Source organism: Scleropages formosus, chromosome 4 (genome assembly GCF_900964775.1).
Source record: "Scleropages formosus chromosome 4, fSclFor1.1, whole genome shotgun sequence".
Lineage (NCBI taxonomy): Eukaryota > Metazoa > Chordata > Actinopteri > Osteoglossiformes > Osteoglossidae > Scleropages > Scleropages formosus.
Genome location: NC_041809.1, coordinates 32,683,418 through 32,704,633, shown reverse-complemented (window position 1 = coordinate 32,704,633; position 21,216 = coordinate 32,683,418). Strand labels below are relative to the sequence as shown.

General features: G+C 41.2%; 1 protein-coding gene across 5 annotated transcripts in view; it reads left to right on the top strand.

Annotated features, from left to right (window-relative positions):
* The window catches only part of gabrb2b (gamma-aminobutyric acid type A receptor subunit beta2b), a 63,626-nt gene that overhangs the window by 30,772 nt on the left and 11,638 nt on the right, over window positions 1-21,216 (top strand). For all 5 annotated transcript variants that reach the window (XM_018752199.2, XM_018752197.2, XM_018752201.2 and 2 more), the window contains exon 6: window positions 7,828-7,910. In XM_018752199.2, the coding sequence (XP_018607715.1) occupies window positions 7,828-7,910 (83 nt within the window). The remainder of the gene's footprint in view (window positions 1-7,827; window positions 7,911-21,216) is intronic.

Below are 21,216 nucleotides of genomic sequence, written 5' to 3'. Positions count from 1 at the left end.
CGAGTAATCATAACATCAGATTAATATTTCATTTTACAAGTTGTTTGTGTCATTGAGTACATCGTTACATAGTGAGTTGCAAGTGTACACTGAACAAGAACGTATATTCAGAATGTTTTTTAACGAAAAAAATTAATGAGGAGGAGACTTTTTTTTTTGGGCACAGTAACAGTATGATGAATATGTTATGACCTCCTACACTACCTTGTAAAGAACCTTATAGATGCATAAATGCAGTTTGCCTTGACTAGAACAACAACTTTCTGAACCGCTTGTCCCATACGGGGTCGCGGGGAACCGGAGCCTAACCCGGCAACACAGGGCGTAAGGCCGGAGGGGGAGGGGACGCACCCAGGACGGGACGCCAGTTCGCCGCAAGGCACCCAAAGCGGGACTCGAACCCCAGACCCACCAGAGAGCAGGACCCGGTCCAACCCACTGCGCCACCACGCCCCCTTGACTAGAACATTTAACATTTTTCTATTTACGCAACACACTTTCAGCATTTAGGGTACCTTAACATATACCAGAGGCCTATATAGCAACATTTTGACAAATATTAATAATAAAAGCACATCCTCTTGCGTACTGTAGTTTATGTGAAACTTGGGAAGGACTGGGAAAGCAGACTCAACTTGCTGCCATGGTCATTTCTCAGACTTCCACCTCCCCCACCCCACCTTGCTCTGGCCAAGTGCGCAATCCAACATGGTGAACAGCATCCCACTTCTTTTCAGGGGGTTTTAAAACTGCCTTCTGACAAGTGTGCGTGTCAGGCGAGATTCCGTAATTTGAAGAATGGCCCCTGGAAACGAAAGGCTTATGTTCCTTATTTCCAATTCAACTGGCTGTTCATACTACTTCACATCACATAATGTCTCTGTCATCGCTTTGTTTTTCTGTCTGATATGTATTTTTTATGCATGCGTCCTCTGAATTTCTGGTCTCTGTACATTCTGAAAAAAAATGTCAAAAGTATCCCATGCTAAATCACCACATCTTGTAAGGTTGTACAAATGACCCTACTAGATCATACAATGAAGGTACTTGTTGTTTCTAAAAACCAGCTGTGAATGCCTCTGGGGGGGAAGCACAGAGAAAGAACCTTGAATATAATGTTGGATTTGAAAACCAAGCAAGCTGGGTTGAATTAATATACAGTACTGACCCAGCACTTTTACTTGATTACTTTTCACCTGGGATCTTTTTGAGTGTGGACCCCAGTTTTGTCACAGTCACAAGTGTGTTACTTGCATTTACTCATTTTGCTGATGCTTTTCTCCAAGGCAACTTACCATGTTAATCTACTTAAAGTGATTTACCCATTTATACAGCTGAGTACTTTTACTGGAGCAATGTGGGGTAAGTACCTTGCTCGAGTTCCGCGAAACCCATCGTAAGTCGAAAATATCGTAAGTCAAAAAAATGCCTTTAATACACCTTGGCTGCAAAGGCTGCAGCTCTAACCACTACGGTACCTGCTGCCCCCATATGATCTATGTTTGAGGCTCCGAAAACTGTGGTACATAGAGTGATTGTAGCTGCCATGCTTCTCTGGAGCACTGCATAGCCTTTCAATGCCTCCTCATGTATGGCCCCCCGTCACTCTGCCCTCCTGAACTTGATCTAATCCAGAGGCTGATTTTGGCTGTAAAGGCGCGATGAGAGAAAGTAGGTTTTGAGGCTTGTTATGATTGTTTGTTGATTTCTGCGGCATGGTCTTTTAGTCTTCAACCTGTCTGTCCACCCGAGTCCCTGTTGTTGGGAAAGTATGGAAATGCCAGTGCCGGTAGACCTCAGTCGTTTGCAAGTGTGGCTAGAGATGAAACGCACAGACACACACCCACACACTCAGAATTACTGTGTTGCCAAACCTCAACGCTGATTCATTAGTGCAGTGAGCCGAGATTCCTTACTGTTTTCTGAAGTTATCCACAGTCCCCTACTAGGAGATTACCACACACGCATACGCACACACATTGACTGAAACCGCTTGTCCCAAGCGGGGTCGCGGCAAACCAGAGTCTAACCCTGCAACACAGGGTGCAAGGCTGGAGGAGGAGGGGACACACCCAGGATGGGACGCCAGTCCACCACAAGGCACTCCAAGCAGGTCTCGAACCCCCAACCCACCAGAGAGAAGGACCCGGCCAAACCCGCCGCGCCCCCATGAGATTATCAACTGGGCATATTTCTGTGAAAAAGAAAGTAGAAAAAAATGTGTTTGGCTTTTGTTTGGGCAAAGCTTACATTCTCCTGCGCTGACCTTGCCGTGTCTTCCGGAGCGTGTGCTGCGGGGTGCGGCATCCTACTCGACAGCATCACCAGGTGGCACGCAGTGTCACTGGAGGCCAATGGCAGACAGGTGCTGGAGGGAGGCAATGAGAGGCGATTAACTCTGTGCCATGCTGATGAAGTCTTAACTCAAGATGAGCCTCTCAGCGGCCCAGAGACTTATCTGTGGCGTCCAGTGGGCTGAGATTATTACCCAGGGTGCCACTTAAGTTCAGCACAGCACCAGGAAACAGACGTCACCTGGCCACGCGTGAAACGCATTTCCATTCTGCTCGAAACCACATTTCAGCCTTGTGAAGAATTTTTTCCCTGCACTGTGTCAGTTTGTTTCTCCATTAATCAGTCTTAGATAAATGCCTTAAAGGCATAAAGCTGCGGCAGCACATTTCCACATAGCTCTTTCAATATTTCTACATAGCGCTTAGAGTGTGTCGAGTGGACAGGAACGTTACTACAGACAGATATACTAAGAAAATCTGTTACATGCAACATTATCAAGTTATATTTAATCTTGTAGAAACCTCAAAAACTGTAGAACAAAAGTGCCACACTACATGGTTTTAAGGAACACGTGGGAACATTGTTGCGAAATTATTAAATGTTAACGTAAATGTAGAATATATAGCTGACCCTTGAACGAAACGGGTTTGATCTGCACGGGACCACTTATATGCAGATTTTTGTCCGATACTGTATTATAAATATGACTGTAATACTCTACGTCATAAAAATTTTACAACGATTCATTCATTAGTGTATAGGCTAGGCTTCATCGTTATCAGTGCATGAATCGTTATACTTGAAAATAAATATGAATTTCTGACATTATCTTTTCATTTTTGATGTCTAGTGTAAGTAATACATATAACATCTACAGTGTTTTGTATCATATAAGACAATATTGATGTAGGTACTGACAGACAGACAGACGATTCATCTTGTAAACAGACGTCGTAAACTTACGGTATCGATAAATACAGTACAGAAATGTATTTTCTCTTCCTTATGATTTTCTTAATAACATTTTCTTTTCTCTAGCGTACTTTATTGTAAGAATACAGTATATAATACATATAATGTACAAAATATATGTGTTAATTGACTGTTTATGTTACCGGTAAGACTTCCCCTCAACAGTAGACTATTAGTAGTTAAATTTTTGGGGAGTCAAAAGTTATACGCGGGTTTTCGACTGTGCGGGGTTGGCACCCCTAACCCCCGCATTGCTCAAGACTCAATTATATCGTGTTCAGTGAAACGATAGAAAGACGCTAAATCAAACGTTAGTTTTCTTGGTAAAATGAACTAATCTTAACTAAATGTACCAGCAGTGCTTGATCTTTGCTTAAGATGTAAAAGTTGTGGATCAGCTGCAATGCACATCTGCCGTAAGATACCTGCATACACTTAAACACTTCTGCAGCACAAACTCCATTAAACTTTTTTTCCTTTTCTATCACAGCTGTGATGTTCTGCCCTTTTTGGGTGAGAGCACCATTTTTATTTCTGTCATGTTTCTACCATTACTTTACGCTTCATTTTGTCTCAAGCCCATTTTTTAGGACTTCTGAAGCCGCAGTAGACGGGGAGCTTCTAATATAGATTAAAGGTGTGTCGTCTCTCATGGGATACATAGAACCCTGCATGAACTGCTTGGGACTTGAGAAGATGAACAAGGCAATCACCAGATACACTTGCACTACAGTCAGTCATGAGGATGTGGTTAGCACTCCCCAGATAAATAAATAAAAGTATTAGTTGTAATTAGTAGTAATAATGAAAAAAATTATTTGGCGGGTCAAATTAAATTATTTTGAAATGATTCCGTACAGCAGATTAGTGAACCCCTCGAGATATGGATGGTGTTACCATGCTGAGCATTTTGAAAATGACAATCCAAAATCCAGCTGGTCGTTAATGAAGGGTTTTCTGGACCCTGGGGTTAGGGTGGTGGGGTTGTTCCAGGCCTTCTGCTGTCTTGAACGATCTGTGTTAATGCATCCTGAAATACATAGTTTTGTTGTCTGATGAAAGTACAGAGGGCGTAGATGTATAAGGGAGCACTCGCCGGTAACCTCTATTAAGTCTCAAATTCACAGAAATCATCAGCTCTCCTGTGCCGCAGTGTCTCCAGTCATCTGGTAAACAGGAATTGCCATGTGTGCGCAAATGGTTCTCTAGTCCTCCAAGAATAACAAGTCATAGTTCAACGCTGCTTTCTTCAGTTCACGATATATTAATTTTGGCTGCAGCGGGAATAAATAGGTTTCACATTTCACTGTCATCTTTGCAAACAGTGAATCTGAAGTGAAGAGAACGTAGTGATTGGTGCTAATGGGTCACTCCGACCAGAAATTGGATTTTCAGTCACTGTACGGACTTTGCATGCTCTATACTTTTCCAAGACATTTCTAAACCTATTACTCTTTGGACGTTGTAGGTAGTCACTTACAGTACACAAATTTAAATATAGACGAGTCGACTTTTTTCTTTATTTACATTGCATTACATTCATTAAATGCTATGAAATCATTTTCCGTAGTCATTTAAACAACCCTTTGTAGATTATTCACATTTAGAGAGACAGCCTCTTCTCTGCCGACCTGAAGGCAAAACAGTTGATTTAACAATCTCAAACTCTGTCCCGTTACAGTTATCATATCATACATTTTCTTTCTTCCTGCTCAATTGCGGCAACTAATTCCTAAGGCATTTTCTCACTTGAGAGGTTCTGGCAGTTTTGCATTTTGCAAAATGTAAAAAGTAATGTCCTACTTACAGCCAAAAAGCCCTCTCACAACATAGTGTGTTATTCATTCTATGAGGAAAATGTCACGGAATATCTAGTTTGTCGTTCCCAGCTGTTGTGAGACGGTATGGGGCTTGTATTTTTCCACATCTCTAATTTACTTTTTCACAGCACCATAACTGAAGGGGAATAATTGAATAAATCTCAAAAAATTTGACGATTTTGTCGTGCGGTTATTACAGATGGTCCCCAACGTACTAACTTAACTGATGTTGAAAGTTGGTTCAATTCTGAAAAGTCTGGAATTTGAAAGTGACACCAAGTGGACGAGGGGTTCGTTGTCAGTTCTACATGCGGCGACTCATTTAACGTGCGTCACGTATATGATGGTGTTGGACTGAATGAGTATACTGAAAATCGCGTGTCTACAATCGCTTGTCTCGAGACGAACCCGAGCCTAACCCGGCAACACAGGGTGCAAGGCTGGAAGGAACACACCCCGGACGGGTCGCCAGTCCATCGCAAGGCACCCCAAGCAGGGCTCGAACCCCAGACCCACCACAGAGCAGGCCCCGGCCAAACCCGCTGCACCACCACACCCCTGCGTAAATAGATAACATGAGATAAAATATTAAATAAAAAGCATGTTTTCCATGTTTATTTTTGTTCATTTCATAAAGAACACCAAACCTGACCCTCACAGACATTTGCTCAGAAAGATTTCAAAAAGCCTTCCTTTTCTGTGCCAAGGCTGATGTTCTTCTAGCAACATATAAATAGTGCATAACATATTCTTACAGTTTTATGCTCAGTAAAGTGACAGCACAAAATCTGGCAGAGTGGTTTATAAAGCCCACTGCACACTCCCACAAGCTTTAGGTACAAATAGTTTGCATTTGACTCAGTAATTATTCATACCACACTAAAGAAAGAATCCTGTAAAACAGGTGGACTGAAAAATATAGCATATTGTGATGATTTGGTGTTTAGTACCGTTTTCGTGACGGTTGCAGATGATCGCTGCATATAGTGCCATCAAGACAACTGAGTAGATGACTGGGAGGAGCTTAAGCATCTTCTGCTGTGTGCTCTGGGATGTCAGTCCTATCGAGGAAGGGGCTTTTTGGTTACGTAAAAGGTCAGAGGTGTTTTCGGAGCAAAATCAGGAACCCAGTCTGATCCTAAGCCTCTGATTTTAGTCAAACCTACCTGTATAGTACCCAAATGATACGGGCAATTCCCTCAGCAGGGCTGACGACAACGTATTGTTCCAAAAATACTCAGCTGCTGCTGTTTGTACCCTACTTCTCTTTGGCCTAATTTCCCACCTTTCCTGTGATCGTGTGCAGATTGAATTGTCAGAAAATCAGTGCTAGCTGTCATTGGCAAAGTGATTTGCCGCAGGCAAAATCTAGGACAAAGATTATTTCGATTTAATTAATGGGCTTCTCATGCCTCCTAACAGGGTATAACATATAAGAGCTACTTAGGACTATAGGTAATTCTAATACAAAATAATGTTTTTTTAAAGAAATATTTTAAAAGAAAACTAATTTGTTGGACCTTATTCTGTTGCCAGTGTCTGAAAGAATGTTAACCATTTGAAAATTCAAAGATAGTGGAGACACCAAAACTAACATCAAAAGTGAGTATTATTAATAGAATATCCTCAAGATTTACACTAATGGAATAATTACACAAGTATGCTTTAGGTCCATAAACCCTTTATTTGATTAGAGAACACTTTCTAATTAATGTCTTAGCATAAAACCAACTTTGTCTCAGTTGATCAATATTAAATTTGCTCAATTCAGGATTCTGCTGGGTTTAAGCTTCCATACCATTTGCTGGCGCTCTATGTATCTGTATTCGAGCAAAAAAATGGGTTGTCGAATTTTGAAACAGTAGGTTAAAGTTCTCGGCTCTCCCTCAAGTTTTAAATCCAAAAATCTCATTCGGTTCAAAAATTCTGTCATTACATTATGTGTTCCAAGTGCTGTAATTGCCTCATTTACATGTTAGCAGCATAAGGAAATGACATCCCATTGTAATTAGAATGAAGTTTCGGTCCATGATTCTGTTAATCAAGACAAAATTATAATTTCCATTTGTGGCTTTATGTGAATCTTTCAATGTTTTCTTGAGATTCTATCAATACGGAAGCTTAATTAAGTAGAAAAAATCTTTTATCCTATGGCAATTATGTTATAAATCAATAACCCACAAAAGCCCACTTCATTATCGTTTTCTACGTTGCTCAATTAGTCATGTCTAGATGATGGCAATGATATAAAATTGCTAGATTTTGAAGATCTCTCTAACATGGTTCTAACAAGAAATGTCATTAAATAGAACTGAGATCTGCTGTACTTACAGTCATCAGATAAGTGTCCGATTGTGGCTTCTATTTTAATTGAAAGTACTGTGTGCTCAGCAGTTGCTTTCTTCCATTTAATTACTTTATTTTTGTACGTCTTATTCCAGGAACCATTTTGTATTGCAGTACAGTCTGATTAAATGATTTCAGATGAGGATAGCACCAGACTTGGAGTCAGATTTTGACCTCATGACCAACTTAAGATTTCATGACCTTTTAGAGTTATCTAGTTGCGCAGAAGAAACTTCCAGCTGAAGTGACTCAGATGTACCAATTTATACAGCTATACTACTCTGCCTTGCTCAGTGGTTCTACAGTGAAGCCCATCATGGGACTTGAGGTGGAAACCTTCCCTAACTAGTGCACTGCCTGCTGTCCTTGACCCTACAGTATGTGTTCTCTACAGGATCACCACCACGGCGGCCTGCATGATGGACCTAAGACGATATCCGCTGGATGAGCAGAACTGTACTCTGGAGATAGAGAGCTGTGAGTGTCTGCATTTCCTCCATCCCCCTCTCACAAACCCACAAAGGTACCTGAACCCATGGCACTGGTTCTAGAAAAGACCTTACACCGACTCTCTCTCCAGTGTATGCCATATTACATTAGTAAATCAAAACTGAAATTGCAATGTATATGTATGTACACTGTCTCAGATATTGTATAATCATGATTTAACCTTTCATTATTACTATGAACAAATGTTTCACCTCTACACGTAGTACTGCGTATAACCTCTAACAGAAAGACACTTTATAAGTGTGCTTTAATTAGTATGAGGAATGTTTACAGAGTTGCATGTTAGAAGTGCTGACACTAATACCTAAGGCATGGAAATGAAATATATTCAGCATTAGCACAGCTGTTTGAGGAAGGAATGTAGCACTGGAATGAAGAACAAGAGGATTTTTCAGCGACATCGGTTTTGTTTGATGACAAGTTCTGCTTCCAAATGCTGTCCTTCAATGTCAGTCGTTGAAAATTCTGTCCAAGTTCAGTCAACAAGCTTCAACCGTAATGCGTATAATAAAGATTCTTCGGAATCTTTTTCCCTCCATTTACAGAAGGTAGTTGCTATATTTATATTTACAGGGAGTAAGGTAGGTATTACCAGTAAGCTACACCTTTCTAACAGTGATATTACCCACCTTCTGCTGATCTCTATGGACAAATGTTTTATTTTATTGTTAAAATAAATATATTTTCTTCATTAAACTGTAGATTTCACAAAGAGCAAATCATATCAAAGATCACAAGTTAACGTAAATATTTTTTAATTTATGATTGTCGATTCAAAATTAAACATAAAAGTGCTCGTGACACTTGGACTCAATAGGATGGGCAGGACAAGCATCAGATGCCAGGGTAAGTTCAAACAATACTCTCTTTATTCATGTAGATGCTCAAAACTGCAAAACTGATGACAAGTGTAGATGGGGCAGACCTGGGGTTCGGGGTGCTTGGCCAGGTCGAGTAAGGTTGTAGTTTCTCAGGTTGGACAGGTCAGGGATGACTTTTTGGGGTTCTCGTTTGGTTTCTCACTCTCTCTACTACAGGGGAGTTAGATGAATATGGGGAACAGGTGTACATGTTTTGTCCCAGCTCCTTCCTCTCCTCCATTCATTATCAATAATTTTTGTCCAGTGCAGGATCGTGGTGATTGAGAGATTGTCCTTAAAGTATAGGTACAGGTACGGTACAACCTGGACAGGACCCCAGTCCGTTGAAGGGCTATTACACACACACTCATTCACTCACACAGTCAGTGAATAAGAGCATAAAGTTTAGCAGGAGAAGTAACAACTTACTTGAAATGCATGTCTTTGGGCTATAAAAGGAAATGAGGAACACCCAGTGGAAACCCATGCGAAAATGGAGGAAACGTGCAGACTCCATGCAGCGCCGAGTTTGAACCCGCAGCCCAAGCGCTACCTGCTGTGCCACTGGCTATTTCACTCTCAGTTAAGAAGAGCTGAAATGTAAAAGAAAATGCACAGCTTTTCCACAGTAATGAAAATAATTTTATCAAATGGGTGATGTGCTAATCTTAACACACATTGGATAACTTTTTATTTAAAGAATTAGGTAAAGCACAGAGGTTCTCGGTTCTGGCTCCGTTGTGGTGGAATGACCTCCCCCTCTCACTCAGAACTGCTGAAAGTCTGTCTACATTCAAGAAGGGTCTGAAAACTCACTTCGCCCAAGATCTCTCCAGCTCATGTATGGTATAAATGTCCATGCACCATAACTTCATGATCATCCCCAGATAAGCCTTTACACAGCCCCTACTCCTGTGTTGTATGTGTATGTTTGTTTGTGTACCTTATTATAAAAACCTTCCTACCATTTTTTTTTTTTTTTTTTTTAATCAGAATTTATCTATCCTGCGTTTTATGCACCTACTCCATCAATGCATCAAATGGAAAGTACCAAACTAGGGTTACTTAAGAATCACATGTCTGCAGCCATGTCTCTTTCTCCTAATGTAATGTGCAAATTGTATTTTCTATTAGATGTACATCGCTTTGGAGAAAAGCGTCTGCTAAATGAATAAATTTAAATGTAAATGTAAAGATTCATTCATGTATTGTACAAACACATATAATAAAAATGATGTGCTTGCAGGTTAGGCTGTTTTCGCGATAGCATAGTGTAGCGTAACGGTCGTAGCATAACGGTCTGACGATTGAAGATAAACCATATAACCACAGTGGCTACCAAACACCGGAGGAAAAAGCCATGTGTAACTTATACATATTTGAAATAGATGTCTAACTAGCTTTCACGGAGAGCTAACTTTGGTCTCTTGTCTAATTAATATGCTTAAATGCCAAGTGCATAAGATATTATTAATCAGGCATCTTCACTGAAGCACGACACCAACTTTCTTAGTCTAGATGAATTGGAAATGAGCAGATTCATCAAAACATAATTGGTTTTGCTTTATGGTAGCTAGCAGTGGCGGGCACTCAGCATAACCTTGTTAAGTTTAATTTGCCAGATCTAACTGTAAAACATTAGGAATTTGTTAAAAAACTGACTTCAGTTTGTATTTTTTTACTTGGCTAGTTATAACAACACATTGAACGAGGCGTATTGAGGCTACTGTACATTCAGTTAAAAACGGTTCGAAACACAAGCAGACGTTTGCAAACAGTCTATCTCATGAAACATATGTAGGAACCAAAAATATTGTGGCTGCTTGTCAAAACTATGTTGTCCAAGTTAAAACTGAATGCCAATCGAAGAATAGTGAGCAGAATAATTGAGGTATTCAGCTGCATTAATTTTTTAATACATATTTCTTTGTATGTCCATGTACAGGTTTGAGCCTCCAGATATTATTAAATTGGTCTGGTGGGCTCTTAATCACTCAAAGTAATCTTTTAATGTCAAAAATCAACTGATACCAGTAAAAATGAATTGATCAAGCTTCAGCACTAATGGCTAAACCTGTTATGAAGGGGATTCCACTTGAGCGAGGTAGTATTGTAATATTCTAAACTTTTGTTTCAAGTTGAATTTGAAGGGCAATTTCATCTGGTCTGCCAGGTTCAAGGTATGCCAAGAAGAGGCTTGACTCAAGGGGTATGGGGCGTAGCAGGTTTGACCTTGTGCCCGCTCTTTGGTGGGTCGTGGGGTTCGAGTCCTGCTTGGGGTGCCTTGCGAAGGACTGGCATCCCGTCCCGAGCGTGTCCTTGCACCCTGTGTTTCCGGGTTAGGCTCCGGTTTGCTATGATCCCTTTCGGGACAAGCGGTTTCAGACAGTGTGTGGCTTGACTCAATCTTTACTTTTTCTTCTGCCTCACTTTATTTTAAGAAGGAAATAATTTTAGTTGCTTTATTATACTGTGCTGTATATTGGATCCTGTTTGCATTCACATGAAGTGTCTTGGTTTCGGTGAACGGCCGGGGACTGGTCCACATCCATTCCCCCTACCTGACAGCCGCACCTGGTGGGTGGCTCATTAAGGAGAAATCGGCAGCCAGTGTGAATATTTAAGGATTCCTTACAAAAATCTGGACTGTGGAAACTGGGAAGAGTGCATTTGTGGCTAGTGAGTTTGAGTTTTATAGTAATTTACATGAGCTTGAGTTGAGGGTGTAGTTTGCTGTAAAATACTGTTATTTTCTTATTTTACAGCTGAGAAGCTTTTTCTTTTTTGTCTTGATTGATTTGAATGGAGACATTTGTTTTTGTTTTTATACATGTGGATTTTCTGAATAAAAACAACCGGGAGTCAGCCAGTGCCGTCCCACCCCTGGTCTCTCCATAAAAGCAGCGTGGCACAGTGTATAAAAACCCTTGGAGAGGTCACGGTTCTTCTAGTGGTCCCAAAAAACTGACACGATAAGAGTGCGAATCATACATGTCGTTGGTATGACAGTGCCCTCTGTTGTTATTTTTGTTCACTGAAAATCAAAATGGAACACGGTTTGAGATCCGCTAGTATTTCAGGATACTTTCGCACTAGGTGCCTTGCGTCTCATCAGGAGCATCATCAGTAAATGTCAGATTCATTAATATTCAGACTTGCTGCGTTTCGTATTGCCTAGAGGAAACCAATCATTAAAAGGGCTTGTGTGGTGGGGGGGCAAAAGAACACCATGTTTTGAAAGTCCTAATGACCCTGACCTTCATTTCGACGGAATGGAAGAAGGTGGCACTCACTGAGGCCTGCTTACTGTAGAGGGCAATAAGGAGACATGAGCAAGTTGATCTCGTTTCCGTTATAGGTCACTGTCAATGAGGGTGAGACCACGAGAGTCAGTGTTATCACACGCCGCCTAAATCACTGTGTAAACATGGTTCGGCGAACGAGGCAATTACGTTTGCGAAAGAGATCAAGAGTCTGAGAGAGAAGCTGGGCTTACAGAACATTTTGTAATTGAGCTCCTCAGCAAAAAGCTTGCTACCTAATTTAACGAGGGACATTTCTTTTAATGCCATGGCAAATAAAAAAGGGGAGTTTTTTTTTTTCTTGTTGTTTTGTTTCTCAGGTTGTAGCTTGTGGAATTGTAATTGGGTCCCGGCTCTTTTTCATTACTTAGTTTCCTGGCAAACCTGCCTTGTGTGTGTTACTGTGGAGATGCCCTTTGTGGTGCTCAGTCTAGTTCTCATCCTGGCCATAGCCCTTCTAGTTCCTCAACACTTGTTTCTCTTGTACTTCCCTGGTTATTCTCTTTGCAGTTTTGCAGCAAATCTGGAAGTCGGGGGCTGGACAATGATATTACTTGAGAATGTTGTGGGACAAGCTGCTAGAGTAGAGGTTAGCACTACTGCCTTTACATTTATTTACTTAGCAGACACTTTTCTCCAAAGCAGCTTCCAATGAACTCTATGTACTGTTATCAGCCCACATACTTTATTCACCAAGATGGCTTACACTGCTAGAGACACTACTTACACTGGGTCACTCATCCATACATCAGTGGAACACACACACAATGGGTGAACCTGAACAGCATGTCTAGACGATGGGAGGAAACCAGAGCACCCCACACAGACACAGGGAGAACATACAAATGCTACACAGATTGAGTGGGGATAGAACCCACATCCTCTCACACCACCCAGGCACTGTGAGACATCAGCACTACTTGCTGTGCCACCCCTACCTTTGGACTCATTGGTTGCAGGTTCAATTCCACCTCCAGTTATAGTTCCTTAGGTGTTCAGGTATTTACCTTAAATCACTCCGGTAAAATTGCCTAGCTGTATAAATGGGTGAATAATTGTAAACATTTTAACGTTCTAAGTCTCTTTTTGGAGAAAAGCGTCACCTTAATGTAAATTTAATTTCAGCTCTGTTTACAGTAACCATTGATCAAGATGTAGTGGCGATCACAGAAGGCATAAATTATCTTTCTGTCTGCCTCATTCCTGATTTTAATTGTAATGGACATATAATTAAATAATCTGGCCAGGTCTGTTATCACTTATTAGTAAACAAAAGCGAGTAGTTGAAAATGGAAGAAACCGTTGAGTCGGTTTAATTAATTGGTTATGGTCCGGTAACTACCGTCAAAACTCGGTCCAGCTCCAAGGGTGATTGAGTTATTTGAGAATATGTATTGTATACGAAATTAATTAGGGAGAGAGAAGGGAAGTCTGGAAATTGCAGCATTAAAGGGCATGTTAGAAATGGTAATTAGGCAGAGCTCTTGGAGGGAACTCAGGAATGTAAAAGCAAACGAAGTCGCTAATCAGATGCAGCGGGAGCAGGCGCCGAGTGCAGCAGACAGGTCGCTGGAAAAAAGCAGGCGTGCAGAGCCTCAGCACCCGGGTTGGAGTCAATAAGTGTGCTCTAAAAGGCCGAGTAGAGCTGCGGGGACCGCAGCAGGGATGATGGCTCTGGCTGTATTTGCTATCCAGTGGCGCGTGAGAAAAGCTGTGGCTCGTGCTCACGAGACATTATTTGTCTCAGTGCCTGGCTGGCAGACCGGATAAATGTGGCGTGGATGTGCTCTCAAGATATCCTTAACCGTCGTGTTTACGTAATGCCGTTTCTTGTGTTGAGTCAGCCTCTGGACGAGGGAAAGCATGACTTTACTGTGGTATTTTGGGTCGAATGTTTCATAACCTAGCATTCAGTCGCTGAAAGGTAATATGATTTTCACACTGTAAATTGATGAGAAATTAATATAATAACATGGCAAATGTTACCCGTCCTCTGGTAATTTATTTTTAACAAGCCAAAGGTGTTGAAAAGTTAAATTCCTTAAGTCTGACCTTTGCCTTTAGTCGAACTGATTTGATCCTCTCTTGCAATAGCTGTTGTCTATTGCATGAACAAAATGGTTAGTGGATCCCTTTCCCTGGTAAAGTGTCATCCTTCCTGTGTTTGATTCAACACTGATGCTTAGTGTAGAAGAATCTATGATGAAAGACATTTACATTTATTCATTTAGCTGATGCTTTCCTCCAAAGAGACTTACAATGTTAAGGTTACAATTATTTACCCATTTACACAGCTGGGTAATTTTACTGGAGCAATTCAGGGTAAGTACCTTGCTCAAGGGTACTAAAGCCAGAGGTGAGGTTGGAACTCGCAACCTTTGGGTTCAAAAGCAGTTGTTCTAAACACAATGCTACCCGCTGTCCCACAATTAAAAAACACTTTAAGGGTAGAGTAAAGGCTACTTATCTTATTCATATATATGTGTTTCATTCTGTAGTTGGGCATGTGTGCAGCTGTTAACATATGGAAGGGCAACTCCTGAAAGTGAAATGAAGCAATGATTTATCACCACTGAACAGCACTGAGCTAACACTTAGTGATTGATAAAGAAGGATGTGTTTAGCAGTACCTCTGTCAGCTGGCTTTGCCACCCTTCACTACCCTGCTGACGCTTACAAGGGTAAACTGGGTAGAGCCTTCTGGTGAGGATTGATAGGAGAAGTTTATCTCTTCCAGAACTTGCCAAATAGGAATTTCCTTCACCATTTTCATGGCATTTAATCATTTAGTTGATGCTTTTTGCCAAAGCCACTTACAGTTATTTACTCATTTATACAGGGGGTAATTTTACTGGAGCATTTTAGGGTAAATTCCTTGCTCAAGGGTACTACAGTCCGAGGGGGATTAAACCCAAGACCTCGGGATCTAAAGGCAGCAGTTTTAATGATTACGCTACCAGCTGTGCACTAGGCATACTGTTACTGGCATGTCTGTCTGCAGCAAAGCTTCATCCATTCATTCAGTCATTCATTCGTTGCCATCCTTTTATAATCAAATATCACAGAATGAATTAGAAGTGTTAGTTATGGGCATTTCCCATAATTTGATTACTTTTGTTAATTTCTTTTTTGTCCCTTGCAATAGCTGGAACTGCAGGTGAACAGTCCATTAACCTAATCTGAACTATTAAAAAACCAAGACTAACAATTTTTTAAATTATTTTTGACCTATTTACAAGAGAACAGTGAGATAGAGAAGTTAAATGGTCCCAAACTGACATGCAGGGAGGTGGTTCTTCAAGAGATGCCTTAATTTTAAGAGACTGGGAGCAGGTATGAGATTGATGGCAAGATCATTTCACTAGTTTGGAACTAGGAGAGACAATACACGATTTTTTTCTGTATACCCGAGAAGAGGAGGCATGGAGAGCAGGCAGCTGGAGGCAAAATAGAGATTTTGTTGCAGGAGGTAAGAAAACATGAGAAACTGGAGTTAATAAGCAGAGTCATGCAGGGAGCTGTAGGTCAGGACCAGACTCTTAAACTAGATCCTAGCCACAGTGGGAAGCCGGTAAAGAGACTAAAGCACAGGAGTAGTGTAGGTGTAGCAAGGGACTGAATACTGTACACTCCAGACGGCATTCTGGTTGCGTTGGAAAGGAGAACAGATGTAGGCAGCCCTGCCCTAGTTTCACTGCAGCATCGAAAAAGTCAATGCATCAGCTTCTGCCTTTTTTCATGCTTTCACAGGAATTATAGGATTAGCAGTTCCAATGCAGAGAAATACCAAAAAACCTCATTGCTCTATTCTGCACTTCTCCCATGGCTACCGAAAGCAGAGACGCACAGGTTTTCAGTCATCCATGTAACCTTGGACGCCTTATGCGACAGCCGGAGCGTTCATTCAGAGATTAAGAGCCCATTTGTATTGTACCACAATGGAGTGTTGCCCTTCTCGTGGCCTTTGAGGGCTTTCCACTTGCAGAGAAAGACTTTTATACCTCAATGGCATTAGTCATCACTCTATGAAACCCAGTTAAGTAGCTACTTGTATTAACTGTAGGACTGATATGTAAAAATATGAGTGTAAAAATTTTATTGCCATTGTATCTTTTAATGCATTACAGATTTTATCTTGAACCAAAGGAAAAAATATATAAAGGATTTGAATTTATATGTTATTTAGTAGTATTCTCTGAATATACTGAAAACAGGATCGCTGTTGGCGTCGTGGTTGGAGTGGCTGCCTTTGGCTCTGAAGGTTGCTGGCTTCATCCCCACCTCTGGGTTTGTGGCCTTGAGGAGCTTGCTCGCAGTTGCTCCAGTACCTTTGTCTGGCTGTGTCCCTGGATGCATAGTTGTGGCCCTGCAATGGACTGGCGTCCTGCCCAGTGTGTGTGCCTCCTTGCACCCAATATCTCCAGGATAGGCTTCAGCTTACTGCAACCCCACTGGGGCCAGTGGTTCTTGAAATTAGTTGGTTGGTTGTTCTGAAAATATTCCCCAAAGGTAATATTGGTGTGTGGGTCCTGGGATGGGCTCGTGTCATGCCTATACAGTACTCCAGTATTACCGCTGTAAGCTACTGCTGTTCTTATTGAATGAACAGTTACTGAAAATGAATCGATGTAAGGGCGCTGTAATACCTTAGAACTCCATCACGCCGTGGTGAGACCTTCTGCACTTAGCTACTGGTTGGTCCTCGTACGTGGTCTTAAGGGAAACCACCATCAAAGCCAAGTTTAATGTGCGCAGATCACTGAGATGCCAGAGGAAGGGGTTTGAACAATTTGGTTTCGTTTTAGTCCCTTTGGATGTACGTCTACATCGAATGACAGAATCGCATGCTGTCCTCCTGGACTTTGAGCCGGTTTAATTGGCTACCAGAAAGAAAGAGAGATTAAAGGAATGTCAGATCACCAATATCAAAATGTGTTGTACATAAAAGAAAGAGTGCAAGCTTATATATAAGAATGGACATTGTTCTGGTCTGAATAAATCAGCTTGCGCTGAGAAAAATCTCCAGATCCCAGTACATGAATCTTTTAATATCCTGCTCAAATCCTATTCATCTGAAGTGGATCTTAAAATAATTTTTAGGGCCGTAGCTTTTGTTCTTTGTACTTTTTCCTTGTACCTTTTAATGAGGGTAATTTTGTGAGCTGCTCTTTTCAAAATGTTGATCATTTCTTAATACTAAACAATAACTTGTTTTCTGTTGTTGCTACTACTAGTATTAATTCAAGCATTATTTCCAAGTATTTATCCTTATTTATGATGATCACACTTCATAAGTGTCTCACCATCTCACCTTAAGTCATATGACATCCCACTAAATGCAGAAATGTGTGCGACAAAGCAATGTCTGTGGTAGGGCGGTTTGAAGAGTAAGTTTAATTAGTTAACATGAAAAAGAATCACTTTTTTTGTATTCCTATACTAGAAAGTTATTTAGCTCTAACTACAACAAAAAAATCTGATCAGTGTTTTCTTTCCCCTCTAGCTACACTGTACAAATTCTGACTCACTGTCAGCATATTTTTGTTTAGAGCAACAGACTCAGATGCTTGTCTTTGAATGTAGCTGTGAATTACATTAAAAAAAAAAAAAACACATGCAACGTTCTGTTCTCTAGAGGCAACAATGCAAATGTGTTTGGGTTATGGTTCTCTGACATGTATTTTTATCCTTATGTAATAGCTATGTAAATAATTCACTTTATTATAGGGCCCTAATAAATGCCTCCCCCATGCAAATAATAGTACTGTTATTGACTACATAGAAGGTTTATTAGATGTCTCCAGTAAGACAGAGCCAACAAGACCCTTAGAACTTTTTGTTTCTGCGCATTTTCTTGTTTGATCCTAATAACGGTGAGTATGATTTGTTTATAAACTGCTGTTTTTTGTTGAGACCCAGAGGTATGAGTGTGGACCATGCACACTAACATTGCATCTTGTAGTTCAAGTACATGTCATTTTGGAAGAGTAAATATTATCCATGGCCAGACCTTTACTCTGGCTGGCTGGGAAGGGCAGAGATGGGTGTTTTTCTGCTCTGCCCAAGTTACAGCGGGCATGTGATCGCAGGCATCCTTCCCAGGCAAAGTCTAGGTGATGTGCGAGGGATGACAGCAGTTGCAGCAAAAGATAATTGACCAAGTCGGAGCCAGTGGCACAGAAACAATGGAGTTAATGGGGTCTGAGGGGTCAAACACATTAGTTCCCAAATGGGTGAGGACTCATGGCATGGGTGGAACGTCACGCATTTAGGTAGGAACCACTGCACGCTTTGGCCCTTTAGAAACACCAGTCATTAGGACAGGAATGACACCTTAGTAGCGACCTGATAAGATGAGAGTTTAAAATTACTGTTATGATTCATCTCTCCAAAGAGGAAATGACAATAGTACATTTCTCATGTCCATTGTATCATGCCTCACATACATTGAACACTATGAACAGTATTAATAGTTTGCTACTGTGAGATCATGGAATCATTTCCTTTCTGGAGGAGAATAGAAAAAATGGCAACTGTAAATAAGCAAACAATGGAAATAACAATGCAGTTATTAGTGAATTGTTCATTATTCACAGTTCTGACTCCTGAATGAGCTTAATGATAGTTTTTTTTTTTTTTTTTTTTTTTAATTTAATCGGTTGGTGTAAAGTAAAACTTATTCATGCAACGGTTAAGCAAGTCAACAGTTAATATTTGTCAGACAGTAGCTCTGGACCATGGGAGAAGGAGACACATGCAGGGTCAGTGCTTGGCAACGAGGGAAAATACAACACTGTTAGAAGGACGACTACTGATAACCAACGAGAACTTCTCTTTACGTGCCTCCGTACACAGTATACTCTCTTAACAGAGCAACCTAGGCCAAGGGTTTTCTAAGAGAAAATAAACAAGAAACTTTTTTACGCTTCTTAATGGTTGCGAGGTCTCCTCTTCATTATTCTGTCAGCATGCAGTGTTGCAGCAATATTAAATCTCTCCTTTGTTGCCAAGCGTAGACACACACACACATGCCCTAGAGTCAGCCGCATTGACAACTGCATAGGGATGGCAGTGGATTATGCAAGGCAATGTTTCACGGTCTGCTGGAGATTCAGTTTTTCTGGGGTACTTCAAGATATTATTCAATCATTTATTGTCGGAGTCCAAGGGATAAAAGCCCTACCTTGGCTACTTGGAACTGGACGTTTTTATTATTTGTTCATCAACAAAGAACTTTACTTACACAGTTGAGGACTGTTTGCACATTAATAAAGTACGTATAACTGTTCTTATCAGTAATTATTAAATCAATACATGCTGTGGTTCTTCTACAGCTAGCATTGTAGTGTCTGAACACTTGCAAATTCCCGGTTAGGGACTGAACAAGAGTTGCAGGTCATTTAGTTGTGTCAAAGTCCTTGATACCACTATTTTCTCAATCTGCTTGATGTACAAAACAGGAAAAAACTGAGATATATATTTCTGGACAGATCCAAGCATGTTAAAGCTACCTATTCAGCTGGAGAAGCGGAATATTGCATTTGTCACATGAAGGTAAATGGCAAGCCATCTGATGAAATGAGCATTTCCGACACTTTGCCCTGTACTAGAAGTTCAAAGGCAGAAAGAGACGAGAAAGATAGCAGGACACGAGCACACGTGCTGCTGTAGAATTTACCTGAGACCTGAGAAAAAAGCAGAGCAGATCAGAGGAAGAAAATGATGAAACCTGGAGAAATTTGCCACATGCATGACAGGTCGCCTGAAAACCAAAGACCAAACCCATGTGTTTTGTATGTGAGAATATTTGAACTTTTTTGAATGAGAAAAGGAGTTGTTGCTCTTGGGGGAAAAAAAAATTCAGGCAATACTGAAAAATTAGACATTGAATAAATGACAGTCCTCTTGGAATAAAAAACTGAAAGGAAGATGATCAGTAGTGGTCTGAAATACTAGTCTTACATGATAAAGCCAGTCAGTCAGTAGTTAGTTTCCGTCTGCTTGTCCTGGAGAGAATCACCATTTTAGCAGCCTGAACTGGGAGGCCCAACCCTTCCTTTCCCCAACAACAGCCTCCAGCTTCTTTTGGGGGAATCTACAGGTTTCCTCAGGCCAGCTGAGTGATAAAATATTCGTTCATGTCCTAGGTGTATCTTCACAGTGGGACGTGCCCCATGTAACTCCAGCAAGAGCCAACCAGAAGGCCTTTTGACAACATGCTCAAGCCACCTCATCTGTCTGCTCTCATTCTAGGGGAGCAGCAACTCTACTTATTAGCTCTCCTGGAGCACCAAACTGCTCCACACTATCGCAGAGTGTGCTCGGCAATCCTGTGGAGAAACCTCATTTCCACTACGTGCATCCATGAGCTCATTCTTTATGTCATTATCCAAAGTTCTTGACCACGGGTGAGGAAGGGGATGTAGATTGAGTGGTTGACCTTTGAATTGTTCCTCCCCCTATTATCACCTTTTCATCCCTTCACCTCACCTGGAGAGAGCAACCTACTTTTTTGCATGAAAGGATTTTGAAGGCCACACTGTGTATAGAGATGAGATCAGCCAGGCTCCTTCCCATTCATTTATTTCATTTAGCTGATTCTTTTCTCCAAAACAACTTACAGTATTAAACTACTAATAATTATCTACTCATTTTTTACTGCTGTAGCATCCGGACGGGAGTCCGACACGGACGCTCGTTGCTATTACGTCCGAACACGGACGAAACGTAAAATGACCTCACGTGCAGTGTGATGTTAAACATGCACTGTGTGTGCTGTAAGACACTTGGTGGAAGTGAAACATGAAACACGAGACCAGGAAACACACACGGCGTTTGAACTACGGTGAACAGTGAAACGCTACTCTGTGAGTATGACCGCAACCCCGAGACGTGACGAAATACCGGACTGGAACATTGGAACAGGACTGGAGAACAAGAGGCAGGAACTGACAGGACGGGCACTCGGGACTGGAACATGAACACCTAGGAAACAGACTGAGGGAACAAGGGGCTACTAATCGCCAAGAGAGCACAATAGAACCGCTGATTAAGAATCCGCAAGTGGTTCTGCTCTGCTGGCTCCTTTTATACCTCCGTGTCCTATGGGAC